Below are 11,526 nucleotides of genomic sequence, written 5' to 3'. Positions count from 1 at the left end.
CACTCCATAGAAGAGAGATGGGGCTTTCTACTCCTGTTACAGTTACAGTCCTGGAAACCTGTAGGGACAGTTCTACTCTGTCTTGTAGGCTTCCCATGAGTCAGAATTGACTCAATACAGTGAGAGTCTATGTACATGCATATATATGTACATATATACCTATAGATGCACATCATTTTCTCCTAAATTCTCTAATAGAACGAATTTTTATTTATAGTGTTTCATAACATCTGATTTGCATATATTTTCTACAAATTTTGGTACTGAAAAAACAAGCTTATCTTCTTAGATTTTTTTTCTTTTCATAACACTTGACTATTAAGCTAATATCACCTGTTATTGTTGTTGTTTTTAGGCACCATCAAGTCACCTACAATGCAAATTGACCCTAAGTGCCACAGAAAGAAACACTGCTTAGTCCTGGATAGCCTTACCGAGACTATTGTCACAGCCACCCTGTCAGTACAGCTGGGTGAGGGTATTTCTCTTTCACTGATCCTCTACTTTTCCAAGCATCATGTCCTTGTCCAGGAGTTGCTTTCTCTGGATAACATATCTAAAGAATGTGAGACCTAGTGTTGTCATCTTTGAATGCTTCAAACAAGTCTTAGGGTTGTTATCTGTTCAAGACACATTTATTTGTTCTCCTGGCATGCTGAATACTTTTAATATTCTTGGCCAATAGCAGACTTCAAGTGCATCTCTTCCAGCAGACTTCCTGGTTCACTGTCCATGCATATGAGGGGGCTGAAAGTACCATGGCTGGGGCAAGTGCACCTTAGTCCTCAAAGTGACACCTTTGCTTGTCACCACTTTCAACAGGTCTTGTGGAGCAGACATGTCACTTGGTTTCTTGACTGCTGCTTGTTGTGCATTGTTTGTGGATCCAACCAAAATCAAATCCTTGACAGCTTCATTCTTCTCTCCATTAATCAGGATGTTACCTACTGGTCAAGTTGTGAGGATTTTGGTTTCTTTACATTGACTTTCAAACACGTTGTAGGCATCAGTTTTGATTTTAGCAGCAATCTCTTTAAGTTCCTCAATATCAGTAAGTATGGTGGTCTACATACCACAGGTTGTTAATAGGATTTCCTCCAATCATAATGCCATATTCTTCACATGCTCAAATTTATTAGGATGTTTTTAACAAAACAAAACAACAACCAAAAAAACCCTAAATTGAATATGTATAGTGAAATATGGTGTACAACTTTTCCTGATTTTTTAAAATTAAATCATTTTATTGGGGGCTCATACAACTCTTATCACAATCCACACATACATCCATTGTGTCAAGCACTTTTGTGCATTTGTTTCCCTCAACATTCTCAAAACATTTGCTTTCAACTTGAGCCCCTGATATCCTCTCCTTATTTTCCCCCTCTCTTCCTGCTCCCCCCCCATGAACCCTTGATAATTTATAAATTATTATTTTATCATATCTTACACCGTCCGACATCTCCCTTCACCAACTTCTCTACTGTCCATCCCCCAGGGAGGAGGTTATATGTAGATCCTTGTAATAAGTTTCCCCTTTCTCCCTCACCTTCCCTCCACCCTCCTGGTATCACCATTCACATCACTGGTCCTGAAGGGATCATCTGTCCTGGATTTCCTGTGTTTCCATTTCTTATCTGTACCAGTCAGTGTACATCCTCCGGTCCAACTGGATTTGTCAGGTAGAATTGGGATCATGATAGTTGGGGCAGGGGGAGACTTTTCCTGATTTTAAGTGATGCAATATTCCCTTCTTCTATACAAAAAACTGCTCCTTGGTTCTAGTAGAGGTTCTACAGAAGCACAAGGAAGTGTTAAGAAATTCCCGTTATTTTCAATGTTATCCATAGTTTGTTATGATCCACACAGTCAAATTTCTTTGCCTACTCATGAAAACAAAATTAAATATCATCATAGTATTCCCTGCTTTCAGGCAAGATCCATCTGACATCAGCAATGATATCCTTTATGCCACATTCCCTTCTAAATCCTGCCACAATTCAAAATAAACTACCAAGTCCTACTACTTTATCACTTTTAGCCTCATAATTCATTTGGATTTCATTTGTCTCAAGGATGTTTCTGCTTTTATTTAAAATTACATAAGCCAAATAAGAAGAAAGAGTAGGGAGTTCTGGGTCAAGATGGCTGCTTAATTACTAGAGTGAGACCCTCTCCCAGAACCAGGGGGAAATCACCAAGGTAAAGAGAGCAAGGTACAAGCATTCCAGAAACCAGCCCAATAGATACATGATGTAACCTCCCCGGAAATCCTGGGATGGTGAGAATGACAGAAACCTTTGTTCTACCACTCGACCCAAATACTTGCTCCGAAATGTCTCTAATTCCTCCGCAACACCACTCAACAGAGTTTACTACTCCTACACAATTGATCTCCCTGCCACCCTAACAGTTATACCAAGATGTCCAGGAAAGCATGGAACATATCAGCACACAACAAAAACACGTGAACAGACGGAAATAAGTGAATAACAGTGAGACCTCAAAGAAATGGCTTGTGTTAGGCTGGGTTGACTAGAGAAACAAATCCAGAGACACTCATCTTTCTTTTTCTGACACTCATTTTTGGGTAAGAAAGGGCTTTACATCAAGAAGTAATTATCAAGAAAACATCCCGGCCCAGTCCAGCTCAAGTCCATAAATCTGATACTAGTCCTCAAGTCCCTCCAGGACTCATGCAGCCGGTGCAGTGATGTAGAATGCAGGAAAAATCACCGGGCTGGCGGGTGCAATGTCATGTGGATCCAATGGTGGTGGCTCTGGTAGCAATCAGGGTCAGCCAGCAGGAAGGTGAGGACAGAGAGAGCTAAGGGGAAGTTCCTAGGGCCTCCTTATAGGAAGGCCACACCCACATGTTTATATATCTTCAAGTTGACATGACATTATGTAACTACCACAGACCACCCCTTGTCAACTTGATACCTTTACACAATGTTTAGCCATACATAATTTTGAAACAAAACAATAAAACCATGTTTGTGCTTAACAGAATTAAACTACAATGTATACAACTGAAAGTGTGCCAGCCCCATAAAAACATAGTATTCTATAAGAGAACACAATAAAAATGTTTCTCTGCCTAAAAATTGTAGTTACATGAAAACCTACACATGAATTCTATAATCCTATCAACATTTTCCCCCACCCATGAAAGTTTGTAAGCCAGCCACTTCATCCCTTTGTCCCCCATCTCACCATTTTGGGTATCCCAATTGTCATACAGCCTATTTTTATCAACCCAGTGCTCTGAGGAGACAGGCATGCTCTTTGATGTGAGAAGAATCTTCATTCCAGTTGGTACTTTGTGAGTCTGCATCCATAAGCAAAGTCAAATCAGAAAAGGACAGCCATAAAGTCGGCAGCAATGTGAACCAATTCATAGGATCAAAAAGTCTTTTCTTCATCTGGTCAGGCTCAGCTCAACTCAGTGTGGCCGCTTCACTTAACCTCACCAGGGTTCCCATTGATTTTAAACCATGGGCCCAATTACAAATCTCAAAAACCCTACCCCCTTAGGCTAGGTTATGCCATAAGCCCAGGTTCCCCTAAACTCTTTAAACTTCAGACCATCCAATACACTCTCATCCCTCCTCCAGTCCTTGTGAACCAGGTCCATGGATGTCAGTAGCTCGACTCAGCCCAGTTTGCTATTGCTACATTTCTACCACTTCCATTCAACAAGTGGATGCAGGAGTCACCTAGCAAACATTTCGGGATGTCCTCAGGTTCCCCATTAACATTCAGTCCTAGAGCGGAGAGCTCCCTCTTTGCTCCAAAATTTTCCAGCTTCAGGAGCAAACAGCTAGTTGAAAATTCAAAGCAGCCAAATGATTGCCTTTTTTCTCCAGTCTGCCCCTAGCTCTCTTGGCAAATCTTTTCAAATGCAAATATCTAAGCCTCCTTCTTGGCATTTCCTACTAACATATTTAACAGTTCCAATTTAATGGCTGAAGGCAGTGAGCTTACAAACACTCTATAGTCATACTTTCCAATAATCACTCCTATCATACATTATATCAATAACAATTGGTAGAAGAAATCAGCACAATCCTAGTACAGCCAGATCCTAAACTCAATTCTTAAAACCGTCAAATTCAATCTTTTCTTAGCTAGACTATCCCATTGATATTCAATATGATCTTAGGCTTCTGGCTGCATCAACCAGGGCCAGGCATCACCTCAGAGAAGTTCTAGGGGCACTTTACACCTGTTACCTTTGTACTCACCATTTCAGTTAGGAATAACCAAAGACAGCCTCTAGGCATCGACCATCACTTCCCACCTCCGGGTTAACCACGGAAGAAAAAACTATCATGGGAGGTCAGACAAGCCTCCAACTTCCATCCTCATGATTTGTTTCTCTAGTGCCCCACTCCTCATGTAACATGTTAGAGAAACAAATCCAGTGACACTCATCTATGTGAAAGAAAGAGATTTTTATCAAGAAGTAATTATATATCAAGGAAGCATTCCAGCCCAGTTCAGCTTAAGTCCATAAGTCCAATACTAGTCCCCCTTCAGCCACGCACAGCCAAGTGCAATGATGCAAATGCAGGGAAACCACAGACCAGTGAGTGCATTGGCATGTGTATTCAATGGTGGTGGCTCTGGCAGAAATCCGGATCAGCCACCAGGATGGTGAGGGCAGCAGAGAGAGCTAAGTGGAGGTTTCCAGCATCCTTCCTATAAGAAGGTCACACCCACAAATAGACACCATCGGGCTGTGACCTGATTGACAGGTTGAATACTACCCCTGCACTTTTATAGATCTTCAAGTTGGAATTGCAAATTTGACAAATGTACCAAGTGTACTGGAGAGTACTTTGAAGGTGATATGGTTGTTTTGTAGAACAATTTAAATACATAATTTTGGAAAAAAAATCCATGTTTTTTGGGACACCCCATCATATATGCCAATAAACCTGTTGGAAACACATCATATATACACACAATGATTGACCCTCAAAATCCATTAATCAAATCCTCACAGAAATGAAGAGAGAAATAGCTCAACAATAATTATGGGAGACTTCAATAAGCCAGTCTCAAAGAAAGATCATCAGGAAAGGATCTCAATAATGACAAAGAAAGGTCTAAAAATATAATAAATGAACCAGATGTTCTAGACCAGGGGTTAGCAGATTTTGAGACCAAGGAACCAATTTTGCCACTCCCAACAATTTAAAAATTATTCAAGGGCCATAAATCTATTTCTACAAATAAATGAAATCACTATTGTTTGAATCATACCCTTAGATGAAATTATGACAGTTTTATTTTCATTTTAAATTTTACTTCAGAACCATATGTATTTAGCAAAAGAGCTACCTGTGTCTCTTGAGCCACAGTTTCCCTACCCCTGTCCTAGACAAATATGGAACAATGGTAGCGATTCTACAACACTGCTTGTTATGACTGAACTATTGAATGATATAATATCTGGATTATGTCTTTATAAAATAAAACATACAGTATACAGTTTCCTCCAGAGCACAGAGAATATTTTCAAGAATACACCACACACTAGGTCAGAAAACATGCCTTAATAAATCCCCCAAATTGAGATTTGGCCATCTATTTTCTGAGATTTGGCAATACTATAAAACTAGAAATCAACACTAAACTAGAAGCAACAGAAACAAAAAAAAGTAAACACATGGAAATAGAACTCATACTACTAAAAATCAAGCAATGAATCAAATAAAATTTTAAATCCTTGAAACAAATGAGTAAGGTAGTATAGCATTTCACAACTTTTTGGGCACAGCAAGAACAATGCTCAGAAGTCAATTTATTGTAATCAATGTACACATTAAAATATTTTAATACAACACCTTTAGCAACTGGAACAAGGACAACAACATAAACCTTCCAACAGAAGAAAATGACTGCTGAGAAACATAAGAGAAAGAAAGGTACGATGTAAATACCTGGAATGAGAGATGAAAAGGGTGATATCACAACAAACCCAAATGAAATAAGAATAGTAATAACACACAACTATAAAAAACCTGTACTCCAACAAATTTGATACTCTAGAAGACATGGGAGGACTACCTAGAAATACACCATCCACCTAAATTAATGCAGACAGATGCATTCATGCGAAAACTCAACAGACATAACAAAAGAAGAACTAGAGATGGTCATTAAGAAATCTCCAAGCAAGAAAATCCCAGGACTTGATGGCTTCTCAGGGGAATTCCACCAAATATTTAGGGAAGACCTGTGACCAGTGCTACTCAAACTCTTCCAGAATATTGAAAAGAACAAAACACTCCCAAACTCATTGTATGATGTTAGTGTAACCTTGTTACTAGGACCAGGCTAAGACCCCCACAAAGAGAAAATTACAGACCAATATCAGTCATGAATATGGATGTAAAAAACCGCAACAAAATTCTGGCCAATAGAATTCAACATTATATCAACAAAAAAAAAGTCACCAAGACTAAGTGGAATTCATACCGGGGTTGCAAGGATGGCTCAGCATTCAAAAAACAATAAATGTATCCCAGTATGTAAGCAAGGTAAAGGGCAAGAACCAACGATCACTTTAATACATATGGAGAAGGCTTCTGAGCATATGCAACACCCATTTGTGATAAAATCACTTGACAAAATAGGGATAGAAGAGAAATTCCTCAACATAATAAAGCTCAGATATGAATAACCAACACCCACTACCATGGTCAGTGACGAAAAACTAGAAACATTTTCCATGAAAATGGGGACCAGACAAAATTGCCCCCTATCACTATTTCTATTCAATATTGTACTGGAAATTTTAGCCAGAAAAACAAAAAAAATTGAGGGAATAAGAATAAGCAAAGAAGAAGGAAAACTTAACTGTTTGCAGATAATATGATTATATAGAGAATCCAAAAGAATCCTCAAAAAGACTATTGGAAACAATTGAGGAATTTGGCAAAGTAGCAGAATGCAAGGTTAACAGGCAGAATCAATTGGATTCTTGTATACTAGTAAAGAGAGCTCTGAGAAAGATATTGAGAAAGCAATACCATTCACAATAACCAATACAAAGATAATATACTTAGGAATAAACCCAGCCAAAGAAACAAAAGACCTGTCAAAAGATAACTACAGAACCACTAACACAAGAAACCTAAAAAAGACCTACATAAATGGAAGAATATCTCCCACTCATGGATAGCCAGATTTCATTTTGTGAAATAGCAATATTACCGCAATCTATAGATACAATAGAATTCCAACTTCAATCTTTTAAAAGTGGAAAAACGAATTACTATCTCATTATGGAGAAGGAAGAGGCTCAGGATAAACAAAGACCTTCTTGAAAGAAGCACCAGGTAGGAGACCTCACACTACTTGCCCCCAAATGGAACAAAACTGAAAACCCAGAAGTAAATTCATCCATGTATAGCCAACGAATCTTCCACAAAGGACCAACAGCCGTCAAATGTCCGCCTATACCCTAGGGGGGTTGATAAATACTATTTTCTCTCATAAAATAATATGCTGCTTCTTAAAGTAAACTAAAGATGTTTATAAACCAGAGGTATGTGAATGGATTTCGGATTCACACTTAATTCTAACCCCAAACCTAGGAACAAATGGTTCTTATGACATGGCCCTGCTCAATGCTCATGAAGAGGTCACTGAAGTTATGGGTGCTATAGGAAAATGTAGTGAAGAAAGCAAATGGTGCCTGGCTTTCAAAAAGAGTAGTGCCTGGGGTCTTAAAGGCTTGTCTTCAAAGAAGGCTTCATTTCAAGGAGGAATCAACTAAGTCTACATAGAAGAAACACACCAGCCTGTGTGACCCAAATATGACAAATAGTGAACTACAAACACGAAGGAGGGAATAATACCAGAGCTTACATTGTGAACACTTGGTTTGCAGAAGGCTATGGATAACAGTGGAGACCCAAAATCCATTTGCAGTGTCCCTACATGAATGAAGCCTCTAGTAAAGCCCCTCTGACCATAGTGGAGGGATTTGAATAGCCTTGCTCTCTGACGGGAAGCATTGTAAACTCGATTATGGTAGATCTAGTTTGGTAAAAATGTCATACTTATCATTAGAGCTCTTGACCTATTTTAAAATTGTTTCATTCATATTGAAAAACAGTGAAGAGGAAATACACATGGATTACACCTACGGTGAATCCCCTCTGTCCATGGACCATGTTGTGAATAACCTTGTGAGATGATGAAGACTCTACAGAAAGTGATTGTTGCAGAATCACTGGGCTAAAATATAACACTTCCTTTTGATCTCCCCTTTGACCTATTTTAGTTTGTGATCTCTTTTGCTTTTAATTCTATTTAGAGTTTTCTTTGTAATTGCTGGTTTGTATTTTGTATGTTTTCCAGAATACATAAATCTACAGCGATAGTAGATGGCTTAATAGTTTAATGGGGGAATGGGAGGTGAGGAGGGAGGGAAATATGGCACTAATAACAACGAGTATAAGAAGGATGAGAATGTTCTAGAACTTATGGTGGTGATGAATACATAGTTCTTTTTTAATGACCAAACATTTGTAGATATGTGAAAAATATGTCAATAAAACTCCTAAAAGTTAAATACATACATACAAACATGCATGCATAGTTAAAAGAAGAAGCAATATGAGCTGTATTAAGAAAATATATAGACTTTTTATTACTTTTGACAATAACTTATAAAATGTACATTATTAGGGTGATATAAATTGACTAATAATCACAAACAATGCATTTGGTTTTTATGCTGCATGTTAAAAAGTCTTATGTTCTACTTTGTTTTAATTTTAGGTTTGTAATCAGAACCTGAACTGTCAATGTGATGTAGGATATGCACCTCCTTTTTGTGATCCAGCACCAGCATCATTTGGGGGAAGTATAGATGATGGATTTTGGCGTGTAACAGGTAATATATCAATGTCTTCCAACAGAGCTTTATACACTTGTAGAAATGATATTTGTCTCTACTAACTTATGGAAAACACAATCATCTGATATGTAAAAGAGGAAAATGAGGAATTGAATTTTCAATATAATTCTATTTTAGTTAATTTTATTTTTAATAGTCTCATGTCATCAGTGGTTATTAGATAGTGCGCTCTAGTTAATATTGTCATTATAAATATAATATATACTTTTTCATTTTAATCTAGAAGTGAATATCAAATGACTTGTTCCCTATCTTTACCCACATTTTTCAGAACAGTTATAAAGAAGAGTTTTTACATCATTAAAGTATGTGAATGGGAATATATTTTAACTACATCTGGATGTCTATTCTTATTTTTTACATATCATGATGTAGTTAAAGTATATAAATGGAAATATAATTTAACTATATATAGTATGTGTATTTTTTGACATATCATGATGTACTAATTTAAAAATGAGTTTCACATTTATAGCAAGCCATAGTATTCAAAGAAAAAATATCTTACATATTAGTACTATGTGTGGATAGTAGGCATTGTTAGCCATTCCTGAATCACTTGATATTTTCTCATATAATCTTTCAATATAGCAACTGGAGGCAAAATATTTCTTGAGTTTTTTCGGTTTAAGATCTGCTGAGAGTGTTCTTCCCTTATGGTTTTCTAACTCCAGGTCTGTACATTTCATTAGAATATTTGATTTTCTGCTGCTTCATGAAGTTTTCTGTTCTCCCTTTGACTTCATAGTTTCTTCCATTTGCTTTAGCTACTGTATAATTAATAGCCTTTGGAAGAATGTGAACTCCATAACACTTACTTGTGCTCATGCAAAACTTCTATCTGGATCAAGAACAGACTAGGGAAGCAGGTCTTGGTTTAAAATCAGGATGTCAGAAGTATATCTTTTCAGAATACTTATTCAATCTGTATGTTGAACAAATAATCAGAGGCTGGATTATATGACGAAGAAGAATGCGGCATTAGAATTGGAGGAACGCTTATTATCAACCCACAATATGCAGATGACATTATCTGGCTTGCTTAACACAGAATACTTGAAGCACTGGCTAATGAGGATCAAGATTTTCAGCCTTCAGTAGATTATAACTCAATGTAAAGAAGACTAAAATCTTCACAACTGGGCCAATAGGTAACATCATGATAAATGGAAAAGAGATCGAAACTATCTAGCATGCTATTTTTCTCGAATACACAACCAATGCTCATGGAAGCAGAAGTGAAAAGATCAAAAGACACATTGCATTAAGTCAATGGGCTGCGAAAGACCTCTTGAGAGTGTTGAAAAAGAAGGATGTTACCTTGAGAACTAAGATGCACCTGACTCAAGCCGTGGTACCTTCATTTGCCACATATGCATGTAAAAATTGGATATGGAATAAAGTATTGCTACATTGGAATTATGTTGTTGGAGAAGAATATTGAAAGTACCTTCGACTGTCAAAAGAACAATTAAGTCTGTCTTGGAAGAAGTAGGGCAAGAATGGGCTCCTTACAGCCAAAGATGGCAAGATGTCATCTGACATACTTTGACCAGGTGGTCAGGAGATGAATCCGTGGAGAAGGATTCTCTGTAAAGTAGAGGAGTAGTGGGAAAGAGGAAGGCCTCCATAAGATGGATTAGCACCGCGGCTGCAACCTTGGGCTCAAGCACAGAAATTATTTTTAAGATGACACAAGACTGGACAGTGTTTTGTTCTGTTGTACATAGGATCATTATGGGCCAGAACCGACCTACTGGAACTTAACAACTATAGTATAACATCATCTCTTCCCCAAAATGTAATAAATTAGGTTTCTGTGTATTCCACGTGAAAACCATATTTTCAAACTACTGTTCCTATCTTACAGTTTCCAACTTTTGCATTCCAATCACCAATACTTATCAATACCTCTTTATTGTGTGTTAGAACAATTTCAGACTGAAGGCAGTAGCATTCCTCAACTTCTTCATCACTGGCCTTTGTAGTTAGTGCACAATCTGAATAATGCATTGATTAGATTTACTTGTAGGCAGATAGATACAATCTTATAACTGATTGCTTTGGAATTCAAATTAGACCTTGGAATGTCTATTTGGATGATGAATGCAAATCCATTCTTTTAGATTATTTTATTCCTGGCATAGAAATCATGCTATTCTAATTCAAAATGACCAATATCAGTGCATTTCAGCTCTCTAGTACCTAGGATATTGATCTTTATATTCCATTTAATTTTTGATTACTTCCAGTTTTTCTTGATCCATTTTTCATATATTCCAAGTTCTGATTATTTGTACATTCACACACACACACACACACACACACACACACAGCATTGTTTCTTCTCATTTTGGGTTTTACCCCATCAGCAAATGAAGATCTTGATGGCTTTACACCACAGGCTCCATTCATGTCACCAAGGCCAACTCTACTTTGAAAAGCATCTCCTCCTTTTCAAAGTAGAGTTGGCCTTGGTGACATGAATGGAGCCTGTGGTTTAAAGGCTTGAAGGTCAACAAGCGGCCATCTAATTCAGAAGCAACAAAGCCCACATGGAAGAAGCACACCAGCCTGTGTGATCA

The 11,526-nt window shown here is 37.5% G+C and overlaps 1 protein-coding gene across 1 annotated transcript in view; it reads left to right on the top strand.

The window, feature by feature from the left end:
• The window catches only part of LOC101649504 (A disintegrin and metallopeptidase domain 3), a 149,656-nt gene that overhangs the window by 121,099 nt on the left and 17,031 nt on the right, over positions 1–11,526 (top strand). Inside the window, exon 18 of the mRNA XM_045286863.1 lies at positions 8,803–8,917. Coding sequence (XP_045142798.1) covers positions 8,803–8,917 — 115 coding nt within the window. The remainder of the gene's footprint in view (positions 1–8,802; positions 8,918–11,526) is intronic.

The sequence above is a fragment of the Echinops telfairi genome, unplaced genomic scaffold, assembly GCF_000313985.2.
Source record: "Echinops telfairi isolate 266 unplaced genomic scaffold, ASM31398v2 ScPeMD7_9;HRSCAF=40, whole genome shotgun sequence".
Taxonomy (NCBI): domain Eukaryota; kingdom Metazoa; phylum Chordata; class Mammalia; order Afrosoricida; family Tenrecidae; genus Echinops; species Echinops telfairi.
The sequence above is the reverse complement of the archived record's forward strand: the minus strand, read 5'-3'. Positions and strand labels throughout refer to the sequence as shown.